The sequence below is a fragment of the Gorilla gorilla genome, chromosome 11, assembly GCF_029281585.2.
Source record: "Gorilla gorilla gorilla isolate KB3781 chromosome 11, NHGRI_mGorGor1-v2.1_pri, whole genome shotgun sequence".
NCBI classification, from domain to species: Eukaryota; Metazoa; Chordata; class Mammalia; order Primates; family Hominidae; genus Gorilla; species Gorilla gorilla.
Window position 1 is genome coordinate 54,341,390 of NC_073235.2, and position 24,034 is coordinate 54,365,423.

Consider the following 24,034-nt stretch of genomic DNA (forward strand, 5'->3'; position numbering starts at 1 on the left):
TCTACTTGTTACATTGTCACGGTTGTAGACATAATTAGTGGCACATTTAATTGCCGTAAGTTTAATAAAGCACTTCTCTTTGCCAATGAATGGATAGAATTTGTATATATCAGCACATGGTATAAGCCTCAGTCATTTCTAGGAAACTGCTTTTGCACTGCTAAAAGACAGATATAGGTTGGAAGATGACTTGAAACTGCTTTTAGGCTTTCAAAAAACACAGAGAAAAGCAAATTTCTGCTTCTGAATGAATACTGACATATGTGGCTTATTTTCAACTAGGAAGAATTTCACAGCCTGTATATCTGTGACAATTTTTCTCTTTAGCTGTTTAGGAAATAACACAGCTGAGTAGATCAGAGTGATAGAAACTCAGTATCAGGGGAAAACAATTTTTAAAAATCATACAAGAAATGCAAAGAGAAGCAACCCAATGAATTATGCAAACCAGCTATGCCAATTTTTCATAATTTAAAGGTTCAAGTGTAGTCAGCTCCTTACTATGCAATATGTGGCCTGCAGCATGGGCTATGGATGCAGAGAGCTCCTAATCAGCAGAAGTCCCGGGCAGCGAACAGTTACCCACTCGGTGATACCATGCCCTTGCTGCAGCCCAAGAGAAGGGCAACGCTGAGCTGTTTTCAAAGCATGGCCACAGGGAACACCTTTGCCCTTGTATGATGGGATATTCTCTTCAGCTGAGGTAGGCAGAATGGTGTGGCTGCCAAAGTAAATAAGTAGCGAATAGGGGAATCAAAACAAACCATCAAAAAAATCAGGCACATTAGGCCCCCTTTCTGGATAAGCTCCTTCAAGAAAATTAAAAAGAAAAGCATTGTAAATAACCAAGAGTGAAAAACATGCCTCTAGCTCATTTAGTGGGTATGAGAGCTAAAATGGCAGGGAAGAAAGAAAGGGGAAGAAAGACTGAAACTGAATAAAATGGAAATGAATACTTGCAAGGTCTTAAAAAAAAACGTATTTAACCATCTGTTTGGTTCTCCATTCACAGAGTAAGAAGTAACGCTCTTTACTAGGGAAGCCACCTGAATTAGGGTGACCAATGACTGTGGTTGCTGGGGATCTCAGTGTTTCAGGAGACATGAGACTATCACTGCTAAACCTTGAAAATTCTGAGCAAATGGTGGGTCACCCTACTTTTTACAGAAGATACAGTGCTCTCTGGGTCCTACCTGGAGGAAATGAAGCATATTCCATTTATTTCTTTTCAATTCTTTTTGGAGGGAAGATATGTAAAGACACTGGGTAAGTCTTCCTTAATGACTATAAAATACATATTTTCTAGCATGGAGGGGAGAATCTCATTGAAACTAATGTATATTGTCTGTTTTTTAAATCTAGGAAGCTATTGAATATTTTTAATGAAAAGTTTATAAAATGTAGAGACTAATTTTGCATTTTAATTTTAACTTTTGTTTTTTTGTTCTGTTTTGCTTTGTTTTTTGGAGATAGGGTCTCACTCCGACGCCCAGGCTGGAGTGCAGTGGCGTAATCTCCGATCACTGAAGCCTTAATCTCTGGGGCTTGGGTGATTGTCCCACCTCAGCCTCCTGAGTAACTGGGACTACAGATATGCACCACCACATCCAGCTAATTTTTTGTAGTTTTTGGTAGGGATGGGTTTTCCCCATGTTGCCCAGGCTAATATTGAACTCCTGGGCTCAAGTGATCCACCTGCCTCAGCCTCCCAAAGTGCTGGGATTATAGGCATGAGCCACTGTGCCTGAACTTAACTTTTTAAAGTTGGCTCATTACTGAATATTAGCAAGACAGGGGATTAAATGTAACAAAACTCTCCCATGCATATAATAATAATTATAATGATATGCATTGCTTTACATTTATTTGTTGTACATAGATAAAACTGCATGTTGGGCATTTTTCTTATTTCTAAGTGGTAAAAAGAAATAATATGGGTGAGCATACTTTTATTTCCTTGCTATTGTAAAATATAGAGACCCTGAAACTGACACCAAAAAAAAAAAAAAAAAAAAAAAAGATTGGGGCAGCACTTTGGGAGGCCAAGGCGGGAGGATCAGTTGAGCCCAGAGGTTCAAGACCAGCCTAGGCAACATGGCAAAACCCTGTCTCTACATAAAATCAAAAAATGAGCTGGGCTTAGTGGCATATTCCTATGGACCCAGCTACTGGGGAGGCTGAGGTGGAAGGATTGCTTGAGCTGGGGAGGTCATGATTGCACCACTGCACTCCAGCCTGAACAACAGAGCAAGACCCTGTCTCAACAAAACAAAACAAACCATGCACAAAAAAAGACTGGCAAGTACTGTTCAGTAAAATCAAATGGCTGAATGGTACAACATGTAATGCTAATTATAAAAATAATCAACCCAGTGTTTCTTTCATATCAAAACTCCATTCTTTAAATTATTAAAGCTTTTGAGATTCTGAGTATTTAACTCACTGGTCAACTAACGATGGGAAATTAGACTCTAAGTTGAAGGGCTTTTAAAAGATCTATGATGGGTGCGGTGGCTCACACCTGTAATCCCAGCACTTTGGGAGAACAAGGTGCGCAGGTCACCTGAGGTCAGGAGTTCGAGACCATCTCTTTTAAAAAATACAAAAATCTCTTTTAAAAAATACAAAAATTAGCTGGGTGTGGTGGCACATGCCTGTAGTCCCAGCTACTTGGGAGGCTGAGGCAGGAGAATCGCTTGAACCCAGAAGGCAGAGGCTGCAGTGAGCTCCGATCGCGCCACTGCACTCCAACCGGGGTGACAATATTACTGGGTTCTAGCAGTTAGTTCCAGGTAGTTTCCACTTAAATGAGCTAAACAGGAAAGATAATCATAATTCTTGCCAGTAATTGGTGAGGTTAAAATGAGGGCAAAAAATATATAACTTTGATTCTTTTGACTTCCTCTCTCTTGATAATTTGTGACACTTGATGTGAACCCAAACATGTTTTCCTCCCCACACCCCTCCATCTGTCCATTCGTATTCTTCAAAGATAATACCATCTACCAACATTAGTGCCTACAGAAAAGGCATCCCATGTTTCTGTTAAAGTCAGATTAATTGGATGTGCTAGATCATAGCATTGGTGGGAATGAACTACCCCTAACTCGATATACCCAAGTCCAGTGGCTGAAATCCCTGGAAAAGGTGTAGTCCCCTTTGGGCTGAGAGAAATTGGATCCCATGTGGTCTCATTTCATGAAGCAAACATGTGAAATTGATTACCCCCCTTTTCAAAAGCAATGTTAGGAATTAAACTGTGGACATCCAGGGGCTGTGAATAATGAATGCAGCAATGAGGAGAGCACTTCAAATAGACAGGTAAATCCACACGATTCTAAATAATTCAAATAAAATGACTGGAAGAGGGCAGTGGAAAATTACTACTGTGAGAGCAATATGATCAAGGATAACTGGGCACTATCATTCGCTCCAGAATTCTTGTGTTTCATAGGATAAATCTGAGTCCATTCAGCGGTGGAAAATAAAGGGCGACAGAAGAGAGTGACCATGGTTACTGTAACATTAGAGGTTTGCAAGACTCTACTGAGGAGATGAGTTCCTCTCTCCCAGAAAGAGTGATCAATGTCATTTTACACACAAAAAAACATTACACAGCTCAAACAGCCACAGGGTCAGCTTTGGGTAACACAAGCCAGATTGTAACTAAGTAGGATTAAACGATTACATTTCATTTATATGTTCAATTGTCTGTCTCTCAGCTTTTCTTCTTATTACCATAGTACTGGGGAAGTTTACACTTGGCCTTCTTAAAAAACATACTATTTTCAACTTATCTGAAGAGAAAAAGAATACCAATACTTGGTAGAAGCAAAAAGAAATTAAAAAATGTAGTGTATACATTTTTTACACATGTATAATGGCAATACAAAATCAGGCTGGTCATATTAAAAAAAAATGACATGGGTTTGCAGGTTTGCAGGTCCTGTTCCCATAGGTCCCCTTTTGTCTGCATCCCATCTTTTCTTCTGTGAATTCCGAATGGGCAACGAGAGGAAAGTCCTTCCTCTTCCAAAGTAGAACTATCCAGTAGCCCATTTTCCCCACTCATCTTACTGTCTATGACAGATTTTAAATGGTCACAAATTCCTTGACATTCCCTCATGGAGATGAAGAGTTATATCCCCTCTCCTTGAATTTAGGCAGCCTCTGTGATTTTTTTTTCTTTTAAGAGACAATGTCTCACTCTGTCGGGTAGAGTGCAGTGGCATAATCCTGGCTCACTGCAGCTCCAAACTCCTGGGTTCAAGCAATTCTCTCACCTCAGCCTACCAAGTAGCTAGGACTATGCCCAGCTAATTTTTAAAAATTTCCTTTTAGAGACAAGGTCTCAGTATGTCTCCCAGGTTAAAGGGCAGTGGCACAATCACAGCTCAGTGCAGCCTTGAACTCCTAGGCTCAAGCCATCTTCCTGTTTCAACCTCCTGAGTAGCTGGGACTACAGGCACTCACCATGCACCCAGTTCTTTGTGAGTATTTTGATAAACAGAATGCTGTGGAAATGATGTGGTCTGGTATCTATGCCCAGGCTGTAAAAGATTGGAATCTTTGCTCATGGAGCCTGGGAGCTGCCACGTAAGAGCCTGTATTCAAAAAGAGCTGGCTGAGACCAGCCTTCAGTCATTTCTGCTAAGGTACCAGGTCAGCCGCCAGCTGAATACTACAAGTGGCCATTGTTTGAAGTGACTGAGTTTTGGGGATTATTTTATTGCAGAGTAATAGATAACCATAGCTTGGTCCCAGAACAAGGGGGCAAGTTCAGTTTGCCAGCTAAGTCAGGCCTGTCTCATGCCTCTACGAAGTTTGATTGGAACACAGCTACACCCATTTGTTTACACGCTGTCTATGTTTGCTTTCCTGCTCGAGAGCAGAGATGAGTAGTTTTGCAAAGGAGTCTATATAGCCCACAAAGCCTAAGATATTACTATCTGGCCCTTTACTTAAAAAGTTCACCGATCTCTCTCCTAGAAAAATCCTTACTCATGAAATACATACTTATCTTTTCTTTTTCTTTTCTTTCTTTCTTTTTTTTTTTTTTTTTGAGACAGAGTCTTGCTCTGTCGCCCAGGCTGAAGTACAGTGGCATGGTCTCAGCTCACTGCAACCTCCACCTCCCAGGTTCAAGCAATTCTGCCTCAACCTCCTGAGTAGCTGGGATTACAGGTGCGCGCCACCACGCCCGGCTAATTTTTGTATTTTTAGTAGAGACGGGGATTCACCATGTTGGTCAGGCTGGTCTCAAACCCCTGACCTCATGATCCACCCGCCTTGGCCTCCCAAAGTGCTAGGATTACAGGCATGAGCCACTGCACCTGGCCAAAACCCATACTTTTCTTTCCAGGAGAATATATAACTGAGCTGTTGCCATTCATCATCTAGTCTTGCTAGACTAGGAGAAAGAGATCTTAAGCTGACTTTGGCCCAGGCATATAACCTTTGAAAAGCCAGTTCTCTTGGTCTCAGTTCCATTATTTGTAAAATGAGGAGATTGGACTAAGTCTTTCCCTAGACATGTTCCACTGGATCCATAGGATGCTCAATGGAAAAGCACATCTGCAGTCACAATTTTAGGGGAAGCTGCGCATACTATTTGTCCTATTGGAGATATAAAATACACATTGGCATATTCAGGGTTCTGTAGTAAAGAAACCAGACTACTTTCGTTCACCTAAGTGTTTTCTCAGACATTTTTGGTATCAGGATTATTTTCCCATAACACTTACTGATATCACATAGGACCCATATTATAAATAATATAGTCTAGGAAATACTATATTGGGTGCTCTTTAAGGTCCCCTTTTGCTTCAACAGTCCCAGGATCTAGGATTAATTCTGACTACAGCGTTAACTTTTTTCAGAGCTCTTATAGGCTTCCCTTTCCAAAAACTGTTGCCTTTCATTTCTTAGCAATGTGATACTCTGCCAATGTAATTTGCTGACTTTTCATACTGGAGATACGGTGGCCAATTAAGTAAGTCGCAAATTCTCCTAAAGGAATTAAAATGACATAGTGATCACCAATCTTTGGATGACAATTATAATCATGGTCTTGAAGTAAAGCAGGGGCAATTGCAGACACATTTTAAGGTTACTACTGGTTTTTATAACCCAAAGATTTCTTTGCACATGCCAAAATAGAGGATACTATTCCTTCTCAGCATTACTACATCTGTGCAGTATCAATTGAACATGTTTAATAAAGTAAACAGTGTTTAGAAAATGTTAAGTACAAGGTAACCTTATCCATCCAGACTGCCTGTTTAAAATTCCAGGTTATCTTACCAATTATATAAAAAGATAAAGTGTTTATCCTACTGAGATAATGGTAAGGCAAGGCTGTCTTTCCAGTCATGGAGCTGTTTGAAATCTCTGACCTGGGTACAAGTCCTAAGGTAGCTCATTACATTACTTGCTTTTACAGATGCAAATATCTTTTCTTGATTCCAGCTATTTCAGATGTAACAAACCATATTATATGTACAACTACTCAATGATCAACCCTCTCAGCAGCTAAAATCCCTCAAATTTAATAGGACATAAGAATTTTCTCTAGTAATTATTAGAATAAATGTTAATAAACTTATTTTCATAAAAATAAAATTTCTCCAATAAATCTCTTGCATTTGTAATTCCATTTAGGTGTCTGCTTCCCAGAAGACCAAACTGATATAACTATCCTTATAAGATTGTTCCAAAAATTGGAAATAATAACATAGTTCCCGGCTTTTGATAGCTAGACAACAAAGATTATCTTCCTTCAACTGTGAAACATTAGAAGGTCAGGGCTGGGCAATACATTCTTCTGTATCTGTTCAGTGCCTTAATCATACATTCTACTGTGTAATTGGGCTTCACTAACAGGCAGCGTGAAGTGAAACTTAACAGAGCACGCCATGCTCCAAGCTATCAAATTATCTTCAGGGTAGGTAACCAGGTACATGTGTGTATGGGTGGATGGGTTAGGGGGTAGGAAATTGTCTTTGAAGCCAGATAGATCTAGAATAGATTGTATCCTAATTTGCTATGTCACCTTAGGGAAATCATTTAATGTCTCTGTTTTCAGTTGCCTAAACTATAAAATGGAGATAATATGGCCTATCTCACCAGGTAACTGTGAAGATTAGAGATAATCTATGTAAAGCATCTAGCACACTGTGTGGCCCATTGTAAGCATCTAATGAAAGGATGCATTATGACTCTTATCGTCTGAACATCCTTTCATTTATTCACTAATTCCACAAATATATATTATGGGTCTACTGTGATAGGGAACTGACATACAACAGTGAGCCAGAGGTGCACAGGTTCTTACAGAGTCTACTGGACCAGACATGACGTCACACAAAGTGTATCCAGTGATTATAATAAGAAAACTTAGACGGTGCTTCTTATGTTCCTGGCGCTGTTCTAACAGCTTTACCACATATTCACTCACTCAATCCTTACACCAATCCCATGAGATAGGTACTTGCCCAAGATTACATAACTAGTCAGTGTGGATTCAAAACCCAAATATCTGGCTCCAGAGTCTGTGCTTTTACAGGTTATGCTGTGTTGCCCTCTCTAAACATTTGAATCAGATTTCATGCTTCCATAGAGCTTAAACAATCCTACACAACTGTATAAAACAATCTAGTGAATCCATTGAGTAAGAAGGACAGTTATTTCCTTTACAGAAACATAGGCACAGAAATAGTAAGTCAGTGGGAAAAGTGGAGAGACTGGCCACTGGGGACCCAGTGCCATGTGATAGCAGTTCCATCTCCCACCCCATCCCACCATTGCTCACCTTCTAACCCAGCAACTGTTTTCTGGCAATGGCACTAGAAGAAGAGTTGCTATAATTTCGTTTTTCATCTGACTCAGCCCTGACTCTTTCATCTACTATAACCACAGGGCCTCTCTAGTTCCAATCAATTCTTGACCTTCAGTGTCATAATCTTTTATGCCTGCTGGAATTTTCTTGCAGAAAAGTTAAAGGAAGATCAAATTGGCATGTTTTCTTTCGTTCTTTTCTTAAGCATATCCATGTGACTGGAGGCTGAATGCTAAGTGGTTTGCTGCATGTTTGCAAAGCAAACAAGGTAGCAGTGAGAAGAACAGACCCCGGACACTAAGTTCATTTCTTATTATTACAAGGCAAACACCATCCACATCTGGATGCCTGAATACAAGCAACATAACAGCAGCAGTTTGTTCCAAGAAATCTTTTAGATGACAACATACCATCATCACCATCGTTTTAGAATGAAAACAACAATATGAAGAAAAAAAACCCACCCTCTTCTAACTAGTCAAGAATGATGAAGACAAAAAATGATCATACTTACTGGGGGGCATTGTGCAAGTTTATCAGCTGCCACCAGTTGAACATTCAAGTGTTTACTTTGTGACTTTCCTCTAGATTTAATCAACCGCTGTAAAACCTGATAGAAGAAGACATGAACCTGAGGTATTGTAGATGAGTTGAAAGAAAATCAAATAAGCCAGGATCTTTTTAATGGTCTGCTTGGCCCTGAGTATTATCAGAGAGGAAATGCAGTGTGAGAAATCATATATTTAAACCTGTAATGATGTCATCTGCTTACATTGGCTCTCAGTTCCATGGATTTGATATGTTCATCCTATTCTAACTCTGTGTGAAGTCTCAGGAGGAGCCTGAGTTCCCATCCTAGATTTTTCCCAGAGATTTCAAAGAGAGACCTGTAAAAATGGAGGGAGTGGACTGTACCAGGTCATTTATGTTAAGTAATACTTTAATATTATTCACTTGAATAATGTTTTAGCTCACTATCTCCATGTCAGATAAATGTCAGAGTCATTTTCTGGTTATTTTTGTCACCGATTATTAATGGGACATTTCAATTTAATTTTAAATTAATCAGACTATTCTGTGATTGGAGACCCAGGCAAAACATTTGTATTAGTATATTGCTACATGTAAACCAGTGATATATCAATGTCTTTTGGCCACTGCTGTAACTGCATTTGGCCATATACTGCCATCTCCCCTGCAAACAGTGCTAATCTATGAGCTCTATAATACCCCAGGACATAGGTGTCTGGGAACTCCTCCTGTTCTTGCACTTAAGGACACCACAGTGTCATGGGCAGTGGGAAGGGCTGAACTCTCCTGCACTGCAGTGAAGTGCTTGAACCCCCAGCAGCTCTTTCAATCCATTCTACTGATTCTCAAAAGGCCCTAGTTTGTTCAGGATTCCCAAGTCCACTGCACCAAAGCAGTGTCTGCAGAGATAGATGGAAGGCTAGGATCTCAGAACCTTTGGAGGAGAGTACAGCTTCTTTAGACATTCTCCACCCATGAGAGAAGACTGCCATGCCGGTTGGCAGTTGAATTTGTATTTAGGCACCAAAATACACTAGGAGGCACAGAGAAGAAACTGATTATTAAGATAGTACTTCCCAAGGGTAACCATTTCACGTTAACTTTTTAAGAACAACATCCTTTTTTTAAAAATGAAAGAACACCCAAATCAAAAGAAATCAGTCTGGGGCTATTTCACTTTTATTTTTACCTCGCACAACGGCATAAAGATACAAAGCAAATTTCCCATTGTGCTTATCATGGAATAACCACATTCTTTCAAGAACTCAACCTAAGCACAAATGTCAGGGTCTATAATGCTTCCATAGGAGATGTTTAAACAGTGATATTCCATTTTATATATGATCAACATAGATGCCTTTTTTGATCAATATAGATGTACTCTCTCAACTAGGTACAGAGTATGGATGACACAGGAATCAACAGGATCCAAGAAATTTACCAATATAGAATTCATAGTCTATGATAAGCCAGAGTCTACTTTTCCACATCTGTCTTAATGTTTTGTTTCTATTATACACTTGCATAACTGTCTTGTTTGGGATCTACAATAGTAGCTTTTAGAAGAAATGAACTATTATATTCTTCACTATCTGAAAATTCATAGAATCTGTACACTGTGGAAAGATTTTAAATGTGCTTATTAATCAGCAAGACATTCTCCTTTGTCCACTAACAAAAAACCACAGAGCAAAACACATTTTTAAAAGATGCACTTCTAAACCTTAAGGCAGAAAGGAGCTAATTACCTTTGGAGATGAGACTTTTACATGAACAATAATTGGTGCTAAGGAAGTCTTTATAAGTTGTGTTGGGTGATTGATGGTGTCTGCATCAAGAACGACCAGTTGCAAAGATCTTGCCAACTCAAAGATTCTTTCAATTTCACTTTGTACTTCCGCTTAAAGGAAAAATAATAAATAGATCCCGGTTATTGTTATGAATTAGTTCTTACATTAGAAAGATATAGTATATTTTCAGATATGTTGGTCTACATTACAAAATAAAACATTTTAAATTTTCATAGTCCTGTCTAATTTAAGACATTTTCTAAATATAGACAGAGATGGGTTGAGTTTTGCATACAACCAGTTGGTAGAAAAGTCTGAGATGGCTCTCTTAATTTGCTTCTTCTAGTCAATATAATATTTAGCTGTTTATATACCTACGATGATTATTTTATGTTGTTTTTGATTGTTGTTTTGTTCTAAAGAACTTTAATGTTAGCCATCGAAGCTAAAAGCACATTTAGAAAACAACTGAAATATATGTGCAAAGCAACATCACATGGAAAGCAAATTACACTGAAATATTTCTATCAACAAAGTATAAACTAATACTTTGTGGACATGCTTCTTTTAAAAAAACCCCACAACTCATCTGTTTTGACTGATATGTACATTTTTGTACCACTGGTTAATTGTTCTGAGTCTACCCTTAAAACTAATCATATTACTAAGTCTAGTTAGATTTAAGTATGAAAGCCAATGTACTTGTTCTAAGGCATAATTAGCTTCAGTATTAAAAAAAAAAGTAAGGCCAATTATATTAAAACGCTGCAATGCATCTAGATGCAAATCTATCTGGCTGGCTGTAATAGCCAAGTGACCCAAATCTGTGCATGAGTCTAGTCAAATGAAAAATCTACTCTTTTCAAATGTCTGAAGCAATCCAGTTTTTTTTTTTAAGGAAAACAGATAATCAACATAGGACATGGCTTTCTGAAATATAAAAAAGTTTTATATATATATATTTTATAAATTACCTGACTTATTGGATCATGCCCAAAGTCTGAATTATACTATTTGATTTTCAGAGAAATTAATTTGTTTTCGTTTTTGAGACACAGTTTCACTCTGTTGCCTAGGCTGGAGTGCAGTGGCACGATCTTGGCTCACTGTAACCTCTACCTCCCGGGTTCAAGCGATTCTTGTACCTCAGCCTCCCACATAAATGGGATTATAGGCACATGCCACCATGCCTGGCTAACTTTTATATTATTAGTAGAGGCGAGATTTAGCCATGTTGGCCAGGCTGGTCTTGAACTCTTGAACTCTTGACCTCAAGTGATGCACCCACCTTGGTCTCCCAAAGTGGTGGGACTACAGGCATGAGCCACTGTGCCCAGCTGATTTTGTTTTTTATTTTTATTTTTTGGCTATAGGTGTGACCAAACAATGCTGTAATCTGGTCCAAAGTACATACAGTACACAAAACTATCTAATTTAAATTATTATTATTAATTTTTAGAGACAGGGTCTCACTCTGTGTCCCATGCTGGAGTGCAGTGGTACAATCACAGCTCACTGCAGCCTCAACCTTCTGGGCTCAAGTGATCCTCCCACCTCAGCTTGCCGAGTAGCTGGGACTACAGGTGCACATCACTGTGCCTGGCTAAATTTTTTATTTTTTGTAGAGACTGGGTCTCACTAAGTTTCCCAGGCTGGTCTTGAACTCCAAAGTCCAAGCAATCCTCCTGCCTTGGCCTCCTGAAGTGTTGGCATCACAGGTGTGAGCCATTGTACCCGGCCTTAAATGATCCTAAAGATGGCCTAGGGAAAAAGGTAATGTTGCTCTAAATATCCTCATTGAAAAGTGTTTGTGATTTGCTTTGCTTATTTAGTATAAATTCAAGTTCACATAGCCCACCAAAAAATTCTCCCTTCCTTAACCAAAAGGATTGACAAGGTGTGCAGGGTCATGAATACTCAAGACTATCATGAAAATCTATTTTCTTATGTTTTGCATGATTGCATAAAATTCTTATTTCCCATAGAATCACTGAAGTTTAAGGCATGATCTGTATTAAAAAGGATTAATTTGAAGAGTCAACATATCACTTTTCATGTTATCCAATACCAATGGCCTGAAAGACTTCACACTGCTTGGAAAGGTGACTAGCTTTCAGGATATTAATGAAAACAAAGTGGGCTTATTTGTCAAATTCTTCTGAAATCATATTCTACATTTGTTAGTAATGTAGCATATTTGTCCCCTTTTCTCTCACATGTCAGAAACAGTTTTAAAAGAAATTTTCTTCAGAAGGAAGTTTGGAAAATAAAGTCAATTTTTACTGTAGTAAATTTCAGCCTCAGGATGTCAGGGTATGTTTTCCATTTGCTGTTTTCATTAAACTGTCACTGGCTTATGGGAGCTCCTGGCCAGAACTACATGTGAGCAAGCCTATGTTTTCTTAAGCTTCAAATATGAATACAATATTTTCAGAAGCAGCAGAAAGACATTGACGTGAACTGGACTGCCCTGGTACAAATAACCCTCAAGGCACTCTGAGTTTCTGTGTAAATGACTCAGAAACACCTGGGCCTTATTTACTCTGCACCAGCAATGAGGTTAAGTGTGGTTTCTGCCAGGAGCAAGGGCAGCCATACCTACTGCTTAACCAACACAAAACTCTTAGGCAACGGGCACTTGGGCAGAGGAAGAGAGGTGCTTGGGCAGAACAAGCCAGCAGGGATGCTGGAGAAGGTCACATTAAATACTGGGGTGAGTCCAATGTTTGGATAATATGTATACAGAATGTAATAAATACATTTTATCTGTGAGGCATATTTATCTATATAGCTCATTTTTTTTTTTTAAGAAAAAGATCTCAGCCAAATCAAAAAATCTTGGCTACCTGGACTGATTCTCAGAGGGGTTCCAAATAAGTTTTCCTCATAATCCTATTCCAGTCAAATGGAGCCCTGAGGAGTCATGGACTATGATGCTGGAGGACCTCGATGAACACTTCTATAAACTGACCATGATGATTTGGGCCCATCTCTCTCCAGGATCCCTGTCACAAATTATATCCCTTATACTCAAACCTGTTCATATTTCTCCCATGCTTAAAACACATCAATGGCTCCCCAGGGTCCAAAGCAACATTTCCCAAAGTGAGTACTCTGGAACAATAATCTCATAAGATATCCTATGGGAAGAAGGGGGTTTTGTGTAAGGGTTATATTGCATACTATAATAGCTTCTCTTTAGAATTTCAAACATGCATTATCATATCTTCAAGGCTCTAAGTCTTGCAGAGAAGAAACCTGTCAGTTTAATTCATCATTTCCAAATTTATTTGACAATGGAAAACATTCTGAATGTAACAACTATTACTATGTTGTAAAATTAACATTGCATGGGATCTATTTTGGAGATCTCTTTAGCAAGGCGCATTAGAACCCCAACACATTGGCCTCGATCTTTTTCAATCTCTTCTGTTCCTCTCAAATCACACCCCCAACTTCCCTGTTCTAAGCATGCTATACACAAATCTACTTGTTTCTCAACAACACATTTTTGTTTACATGTCAATGTCTTTGTACATTCCTGTCTGCCTTGAAGAACCAGCTCAAATATAACTTCTGAGAAGTTTTCTCACACATCTCTTAACCCCTACTCTTCTTTATACCCCTAGCTCCTTGTTCATAATTCCACTGTCACAGGTATTCTAACCATCTGTCTCTTCTGTCTCTTTGCCCTTGGGTAAGATACTTTGTGTGGGTTATGTCTGTATTTCCTAAGTCTAGCACAATGCATGGCACATAACAAGTGTTCAATAAACATTTCATGAAGGAATCTACAAATGTGCATTAACAAGCACACAAATGGATCACATTGTGGTTATTATAAAATTAATAGATTGCCATGAAATTAATTCCAATGGTTGTGGGTTTATGACTTTACAGAGTAAAGGTAAAAACCATGAGGTGAGATATACTTTGTTTCTTCTTGTTTACACTAACATGCCCCTCCATCCACCCCACTGACTCTGACAGCAGGTGAATGGATTGTAAGGAATGACTTCAGTGAATACACATGAAGCCCTTGGCAGGTGTCAATGGTTAAAGGAGTCAGACAACCCGGCTTAAGCTTTTGATTATCTTTTAGCCTCTCACCATACATTAGAAGGAGTACTTAAAAGCCAAAGACACTATAAGGAGTTACAAAATGTGTAGAAAACAGGAGAGCAGAGAATTGATGTTTGTTTGAGAAATCTTCAACCTAACTTAATGTCCCTGTCACCCATGATATTTAACTTTAGTCATTACCTAATAGGATTCACCATCAACACTGCCATTGTACCTCTTCAAGGTCAAAATACTGTGCCTTTGAGCATGTTTCCCTCTGCATGTGGAAGGCTCTAAATACAAGACAAAAGAAGGGACCACTAATCGCTGGGATCTTCCCCTCACAAGCACTGACCACTACTCTGGTATGTTTAGTATTCCTTCACAAAACAACCATCCAGCATTTATTAGCAATTATCACATGCCAATCCCATGTCAGGAACACACAGATAATACTTTGTACCTTCTTTACAAATTGAACGATCTTTGGCTCAAGGTCAGTGGGTTCTTAATGTGATGTTAGGGCATGCATTCTGTCTTGGAAATCTTAATTTTGTTTATTTTTCTATTATCTATAGAGCTAATTTCAACAGTTTAAAAAATGTAAGGCACGGAAGAGCCCTATTTATCCTTCCTAGTTAAAACAAGTTGCCCTCAGAATATGAATGTAAAGAGAATCCTAGGAAGTCATGAGTGGACTACACCACCCTTGTCAATCGTGGAGACCATGAACAGGCTTTCCAGATGAACGATGTAATTCACCAGCACTATGGACTCACTTCTGTGGGTGGTGATTCCATCCTCCACAGCCCTGCTCACCTACGGCTTGATGGAGCTACTCACTTACAGCCTTTTATTCTTCTCCATCATGGGGAATTTTAGGATGCTTTCCAACTGGTACCTCAGGAAAGACATGTTTAAAGTCCCTGCATGTTACTAATGGTCATTGCCATTCACAACACCAAGAACACCGTTATCTAGCTTTTCTTCTAAAGATCTCAGAAGTCTGAACACCTCGTTTCCTTTTATGTCAGCTGTGACTCAGGTATGACAGATATCATTAGCCTTGTTGAGAAGCTGAGCAAAGTGGAGATGACTGGTTTCATGTAGTTAGGCAGGAAAAGACTAGGAGAGCCCATTGAGGATTCTTTCCACCAGACTACTAATTAGCTAATTGACTAAAGCTGAGAGACAGCAGGCTCTGGCTACTGCAAGACTCTGCTGCCTTCTTGTCCATAGCTAGCATTCTCTTTAGGTACTCAGTGCTCCCCCATTCAGAATGGGGAACAAATTGAAAAAGACATTCACAAATGCACCATGTGTCAGCCCGGTCTGTAAGCACAGCCTGAAGAAGTACCACGTTTGAATATCTTACCTAAGCTGGACCGGGTGTTCGAACGTTCAATTATTGCTCTCTTGCTGGGATTATTTAGGACAGACCTCTTAGCAAGAGAAATGTCAGCTGTCACTCTCGTTATTGATATCCTATGAATAGGAACACAGAAGAGAACAAGCCAGTAAAAATGTTATGGGGCTCTCCAAGTGATTTATAACCACAGTACTTAATAACCAATTTACATACTACAGGGGAACCACAGTATAATAAACATTGGCCACAAGTATTTTAAACAGGCTCTGGCTAGTATCAGAATGCAAGCAGAGCAGAATGGAGGAAGGTTTAAACTGTTTCACACACAAAAAAACCTACTCCAGTAAAAATGTTCTTCCTCCATTATGGCCTGCCTTGCTGAATTCCCTTTATAATATACACCATACCAGGAAGGAATCAAGACATATAAATAAACCGTGCTCTTTCTAGGAAGCAGCAATACAATTTGCCACAATTCATAGTTGATTTGCTCTTGAACAAGACCTTCAGGAACTACAAATACTTTGCTCTGGCATTTAAAGATGCCGGTCAAAGCTGGGAAACCCTCTTCATTTTGATTATCAAAGACAATCTACCAGTCTGTGGCTAAGTTGCATTCTTTTGTGATACACACGTGATTCTCCACAGGCCCAAAGGGATACTTCATTTGTAAGAATGTGAAAAAATGGTTTTATTTTTTCTGCATGCATAGGATTCTTCAGCATATTTGCATAAGACTTTGAATGCATACGGTGGGCAGTCATAAGGCACTCTAGTTGAGAGTAATGTGAGTATTGTGCCAGGATTTGCTACGTTAGAAAGTATCCTTCGGTCATGCAAGAGAAGAATAAAGCAGGGCCTGGCATGGTGGCTCATGCCTGTAATCCCAGCACTTTGGGAGGCCAACATGGGTGGATCATTTGAGGTCAGGAGTTCAAGACCAGCCTGGCCAACAAGGTGAAACTCCGTCTCTACTAAAATACAAAAACTAGCCAGGCACAGTGGCACATGCCTGTAGTCCCAGCTACTTGGGAGGCTGAGGTGGGGGAGGTCATCTGAGCCCGGGGGGCAGAGGCCGCAGTGAGCCGAGATCATGCCACTGCACTCCAGCCTGGGAGACAGGGTGAGACCCTGTCTCAAAAAAAAAAAAAAAAAAGTGAAGAATAAAGCAAAGACATTGCAAATAAATGCAGAGGGGCATCTATTTGCATATGATTTATCAAATGAGAATATCTGCAACTTAGAATTTAAAGACTATTTTAAACTGAGATTGCTCAACTTCCAATTATCTACCAGAATTCAAAGCTTGCCTCTTTAAGCCAGTTACTGTCACCATGGGCCTTTCTCCATTCTCATCTTCGCAGCTTGGTTCCCAGAAAGGAGACAAGGAAAGTAGCACCCCTCCCCTTTTATACTCAGTTAGTACACCCATTCTCTTCTGTTTTCAAACTCTTTGGGGATTGAAGCAGGAAGGAGGGTAGAATTATCAATTACTGAATCATATGTCATCTCATACCTGTCTGGGGACAACACTGCCAGCTATGTCAGGAGACTGTACCTGATTTCAGTGACCTAAAGCCTTGGAGAGAATTTAAAATAGTCCTTTCCTCAGATGGTTGGAAATCATTCTTTAAAACAACAGTCTGTGCAAAAGTTCTGGTGCCATTTTAAGCAAAGCACTGCTTGCCTGTGTCATTATGTTTATATGCTGTGGGTTGTCAGGAAGTTTTCAATTCTTAAATTTTTAGAACTGTTAGACCCTTTTCATTATTTGATGCATCTTCAAAATTGTCTCCCACAGAAACCAAGAGTTTTTGCAGATACACCTCAGGGACTGTTCTGAGGACTAAAGGGAGGTTCAGTGGGCTCCAGCTTCACTATCCTCAGTGCCAGGTAAACATGTCTGCATTTCTGTTTTCTGCATTGGGGCTTTATATATGATTTCACTATAAAAAGCTGTTCAACTGCTAAAAGACACTGGAAAACACTGGTGTAACAACTTTTTCATCTTACCAAGAGAGAAACTGAGACACACACAGAAAGCTGCACATGGTTAGTTACAGCTCAGGTCTAAACTAGCCCCTGGGCATCGGGCCAGTGCCAAGTCACCTGACTCCACCATTCTTTTACAGTTCAGTGTTCTATAAGCCCGAATCTCCAGCTATGAGTCAAGTGGTCAAGCACGGATGCACAGTCAAGTCTTCGCCTTGCTCTGAGATAGTGAGAATTTAAATCAAGTTGAGGTAGAGTAAACCCACACCTGACTTTCTGTTACTCCAGTTGGCCACTGCAGCTTTCAGGCATGAAGTCTCATAGGCAGCTCCTTTCCTCTCCAGAATAGGGTTTGTGTGGTTTTTTTTTTTTTTTTTTTTTAATTTTTTTGAGTCGGAGTCTCGCTCTGTCACCCAGGCTGGAGTGCAGTGGTGCAATCTTAGCTCACTGCAACCTCCACCTCCCAGTTTCAAGCGATCCTCCCACCTCAGCCTCCCAAGTAGCTGGGATTGCAAGCATGTGCCACCACACATGGCTAATTTTTGTATTTTTACTACAGATGAGGTTTCACCACATTGGCCAGGCTGGTCTCAAACTCCTGACCTCAGGTGATCTACCCACCTCAGCCTTCCAAAGCACTGGGATTACAGGTGTGAGCCACCATGCTCAGCGACGTGTGTTTATTTTTGTGTTTTTGGGTTTCTGGTTTATTTAAGAATGGAGCTGCTGGATAGAAACATACAGGCATGTTTCAGAGCAATCCAAATATATGACGAGAGACAAGTCGGTGGGTTTAGGGACAGAATTCAACTTTCTAGACCAATGATTTTTGGACTAATGATGTTTGGAGGGCCCAACAACCCAGAAAGTTGAATTCCAGTCTCCTTAAGTGAAAATAAAATTTTCTAGTTCTATACAAACAAGAGACTCTTGGTTCTTCAAATCTGAAGGGATTATCATCAGATTCACACTTTTTTTTTCTGAGTTATAAAAGTACTTTTACAAAGCTATTTTCAAACATGACCAAAGTTTGAAAAAATTCAGAAAAAAACTTTTTCATGTGTTCCAATACAGGGAAAGATGCAGACAATAAAGGGCACGTTTTCTCATTTTATTTGCTAATACAAGTTAGTTTGCTAATACAAGTTATTGATTAATAAAAATACACATGCATAAAACAGAGCTCAGAAGAAGACATGCACAGCCCTAGAAAACCTTCAGTAAGACAAAATAGGAGTTTCCCTTTTCTGTGCAAAGATGCTTACTATTATCAAAACCAGACACCAAACCCAAAATTCTTTTTTATAAAAGGCTCTCCAGAAAAGCAATCACATTCACAACTGAATACTATCTAGCTTATATACTTTTTTTTAACTTAAAGTGGTATCCTTTCTACTTCTTTTCTTGCTATGCTGAGACCCCCTAGTCTCAGCTAGTCCCCCTAGTTTCAGCATTCTCATGTACCTTGCTTGGTATACATCTCTAAAAAGTTCCCCTGGAAAACTTTCTGTGACTTGCTGGCCAGTAGGTAAAAGACTAATAGGAGTTTAGTTCCCCAGCAGACTGGATGTAGCAGCGAATGTTCCTGAAAACTAGCAAACATCATTCCCTAAATATAGTAAATCTGAACCCCAATTGTTGCTTATTTCCACTTTAGAATTCATCCTAACTGCTGCAATCCATCATGAGTTGTATTAGTTTTCTGTGATTTTCTGTGGAAAGATATTACTTTCAGTTATGACAGATTCATTAAAAAATAATTTGTATTTCCACGCTGGTAACATAACAGCTTTAAGATCTGTCTATATTCTATCCTTGCTACATCCAATATGCAGCCCTGACAGTATAATAATTTTTGAAAACTTCTAGTATTAGTAGGGAAGAGTGTTACAAAGAATGCAACAGTGCACTTTCAGGAGAATGGAAAGGCACAGGAGACCCGAGTATCTTCCTGGATCTTTGTCTTGGTAGTTGCATGAGTCATTCCATCTTTTGACCTCAGTATCCTAATCAATAAAATGGCAATAGTAGCTTTGCCATAACTATCTCATGGGGTTGCCATTAAGAGCAAATAAGGTTATATATAAAAGTGCATTCTTAAATAATTATTCATAGTGTCCTCTGTTAATAAACACATATATAATGTACACAAGGCAAACAATTATTGGAGATTTAAAGACTCGAAGGAGATAGTTTCCTTATGTCCTACTCTCAAAAGTGGGCAGTCTACCATGACCTCTCTCATTCCCAGAGTCCGTGAAATGTGGGTGAGAGAATCAGGTCAGATACATTGTACTCAAAACCTACTACTTTAAATATTCAAGTCTGACACTCAAGTGTTCAATTAATTATTACTGGTGTTTGAGTGGCTGTTTATGAGTCTGCATTTGAATAGAGAACAGTAGGAAGAATGCACAGGAGAATGAAATTGATTACGAAACAGAAGTTGCTGCTGTTCTTTTTCCATTTGTTGACTGCAATTAGAAATTACCTTCATTCTTATATGGCTTGGTTGCCTTGTGACAGCCATCAATTGTTCCCATTTCTTTTTATTAATAAATACTATCTCTTTGAGTCTCCCTAAGTTGTATGTTTAGCTTCTTTTCTTTCAAATTCTTTCTCAAGCCCTTTTTTTCCCTTTATGTGTTCTTAGGCTAAAAGCATCCTTTAGCTTGAGATCCTATCTGTGTAGGTTACATGATGTTCATCTAAGATTTTTGGCCATGATCATTATCAGTTACAAATTGTCCAATAAATGTCACAGAGTTGATCTGATCCAGTTGTCAAAAGCCTAAAGTAACAACTTTTTGGGGGATTTGAAATGATTGGCATAGGTCAACAAACTGCAACTGGTTTGACTGCTGGCTGTTCAGCCTGTGAATGGTAGATTCAGACAGCTGAACAAACCTCATCCAAATGGGTAATCCCCAATTAATATTTGTGGTGTGAAATGAAGAGAGAAGCTCCATGCCCATTGTGTATCCACTGTGTCGTCGTCAGCACAGGAATCATTCCTTCATGTAGATATTCAAAAATACAGAGGGCGCTCAGGAACTGTTTAGTATTGTGTTTTTCTTTTTCTTTCTTTCTTTTTTTTTTTTTATTGAGACAGAGTTTTGCTCCTGTTGCCCAGGCTGGAGTGCAATGGCATGATCTCGGCTCACCGCAACCTCTGCCTCCCAGGATCAAGTGATTTTCCTGCCTCAGCCTCCCGAGTGGCTGGAATTAAAGGCATGCGCCACCACGCCCGGCTAATTTTGTATTTTTATTAGAGACGAGGTTTCTCCATGTTGGTCAGGCTGGTCTCGAACTCCCGACCTCAGGTGATCTGCCCACCTTGGCCTCCCAAAGTGCTGGGATTACAGGCATGAGCCACTGCACCCAGCCTAGTATTCTGTTTTTCTTACATGTATTACAGTTAGGCCCCACAATAGCAGCTATAGCAATAAAATTGTATAATAAGTAGCTCTAAACTAACTCAAATAATTTCTAAGGTATCAAAAAAATCCCAAGTTTATGATTCTGCAATAGTCAAACTGTTGGACTTTCATCCAATTTGTTGAATTATTTTCTACTAAGATCTGAAAAGCAGATTAAAGAAGAAAGCCTCGTAGCCAACAGATCCCTTCTTTGTACTTTCTGAAAAATAATAGGACTTTCTCCTATTTTGTCTAACTTACTGCATTCATAGCTCATGAAACACAGAGTAGGTTTCCATTAGAACATATTGTTTAAGCCGTGTCACTGTGCTAAAGCCTTCCTTGTCATTGTTCTCTTGGCTGGTTTCAATTAAAGACTATTTGTTTTTTTCTCTCCTTGTATCAATTGGTAAAACATAATGCAGCATGATGTTATAGCTCAAAACCTAACGATATTCCCCACGAAGAAGACATGTCAGAGTCAGTGTGACGCTACCAGCGAATTTCTTTCTTATCAAAGTCTCCACATACACTCAACCAAGGAACTCCTTATTGTTCATTCTGCTGCCTGGCCTCTTAATATTTGAAATCAAGTCCATTCTCTCACCCCTCACCCCTTTAATATCTACCTATCTTTCTCCTGCTGGAGAAATATATCAGATTTCTCCAGCGCTAAGTCTCTCTCTTCAGCTATTACTTTTGCTACTGCTGGGCTCTTCCTCCAGACCCTCTGCCATGTCATCAGACCCCATGAATACTTGAGATTGAAATTTGCATTCAATTTCTATTAAAACCAACTTCAGTAGTATGTGTACAGTAACGGATGCAGACAATTCTACTTGATTTGAGACAAATCTCTGCTGTTACAATTAAATAAATTTCCTTTTTCTGGGCCTCAGGATTGAGGAAGAACATCAGATTCTTCATTCTTGAAGGCAAACCTTTAACAGCACTGTTGTGTATAAGTATGTTATAGACCAAAATAATCTAACACTGTCTTATGGGATGGGATTTGTTCAGATAGGGCTGTTATGGGGCCAGTGGATTCGGCACTGCTCAGAACTGCCTTAGGTAACAGCTCCACAGGTTGAAACCATGTGACTCCATACATATCTGAAGGAACTGTGCACGTGCAACCAAGGCATGCTGGCTGCCTTCAATCCACAGGGACCTGCATGAGGGTTAGGGTTAAGGCCAGAGCATCAGACAGCAAGACCAAGACCAGCCCTATTAAGTTACAAAGTCAGAGTTCAGCTGTTTTTTTGCAATGCTTTTTTAGAAAGTGTAATCCCAATAACCAAAAGTTTCAAACAGAAGCAGGTTGTCTATCTGATTGTGGTTATTGGAGAAACGAGATTAGTCTAAAAGACATTTTATGTATCCTTCCAACTCCAATGCTCTAGGATTCAGGGCTTTTAACTTATTTTCTTTGAAGCTACTTCATTATCTGCCTATTTCTTTTTTAAAGAGAGTGAAATGGAACAAATACATCTTTCTTATTAAGCCTTTGTCCAGTAGATGAATGTGACGAAGGCTATTATTGGTTCAACAAATTCTATCTCCTCTTCCTCCTGGACTGCAAGAGTGCCTCCGCTGCAATTAAGTATGACCACATAACCAAGTTCTAACCAGTGAAATGTCAGTTGCGCTACCTCCACGCCGGGCAAGCTGACTAGAGACATCGTACCTGGGCTAAGGGCCCCAAATGACAGAGGGAACAAACTTTCTGCCCAATTCTCCCCTCCCCCAACTCTATCCTCCCTCCCAGCCAAGGAACACCTGCCTCAGACTGTTAAGTGAGCAATAATAAGCTTCCATTGTGTTTGAATCACTACACATTTTGGGGTCTATTTATTAAGGCAGCCTGACCTATATACTAATGTACCTAGAAGCATTCTTATTTCTTAAACTAAAATCTGTTTACTAACTTTCTATATTGTTCCAGAAACTAATGAATATTTTACCTAATTATCCAGAAAGCTTTTATTTTAACAAATGCATACAATTTATATTTAAAGCAATACCATGCTTGTTTTTATTCTTAATATACCAATTTATTAAAATCCATCTGAAGTTTTTTTTTTACATTTTAAAATTATTTCATGCATTTAGTGGATTCTCATAATTTAGCAAAGAGAAAGTGAGTGGCTTAATTACTGCCTTCAAAAATAAAGAATGTGATTTTTTCTTCAATCCTACAGTAATAAATTGGATGCATTTGCCCATACTTTTTGATGCACCCCATTTAAATTTTCTACGTTTCTGATAAATCTCAGGTTTTTTCATGTGGTTATTTTCACATGGACTGCATTCTGCATTGTGAAAGAGCTTAATATTTAGAATTGAGTCAATACAGGCTTTTTACCATTTCTCTGCAAAACAGAGAAACTTTCTTTAGAATTTTTCACAAAACTTAAATGATAAAATTATTTAATGGCTAATGCCTGAGCCATATTGTTGATGGATCATAGTAAAATACATTAAAAAAAGATCAATAAAATAACAAGGACATTTCTAATAAAAACAACCCACAACTATAATAAATATCCAAATAAGTACTATTCCCTACAAAATGATCACTTTGGGAGGCTTATGATTAAAATAATTCTCACTCTCTTCTTTTGAGGAAATTCAGTACTTGACATTTATGCTTTCATATGACACACACACACACACACACAATTCCCAAATACTGCCTAGTTTGACCAGCAAACCACTATACTCATGAGAAATATTATATATTTTAATTAATATTTTTTCATAAAAAACATTTTGGTATGAAATTATTAATAACTGAGAAAATAAAGATATATACATTTAAATAAAACAAATGGCTTATTTTTCTTCTCATGGTCCTTTCTTCACTGGGGACTCAATGTTATACTTCATATTTTCAGAGTTCTTTTATTATATTCTTCCCAAGAATACTGAGTTAACTTTTAACTAGAGAACTTCTGAAATCTCTGGAAACATAGATCTACAATTCAATTTATCACACAAGTTTGGTTAAAGGAAAATAAAAATACAAAAACAT

At 38.9% G+C, this 24,034-nt stretch overlaps 1 protein-coding gene across 10 annotated transcripts in view; it reads right to left on the reverse strand.

The window, feature by feature from the left end:
- Positions 1-24,034, reverse strand: part of CACNB4 (calcium voltage-gated channel auxiliary subunit beta 4) — a 265,350-nt gene that overhangs the window by 12,403 nt on the left and 228,913 nt on the right. For 6 of the 10 annotated variants that reach the window (XM_004032647.4, XM_004032648.4, XM_063694841.1 and 3 more), the window contains 3 exons: positions 15,596-15,705; positions 10,117-10,268; positions 8,352-8,447 (listed from right to left, as the gene is read on the reverse strand). In XM_004032647.4, coding sequence (XP_004032695.2) covers positions 8,352-8,447; positions 10,117-10,268; positions 15,596-15,705 — 358 coding nt within the window. The remainder of the gene's footprint in view (positions 1-8,351; positions 8,448-10,116; positions 10,269-15,595; positions 15,706-24,034) is intronic. The other 4 variants (XM_063694842.1, XM_019022718.2, XM_063694843.1 and 1 more) reach the window with 1 other exon arrangement.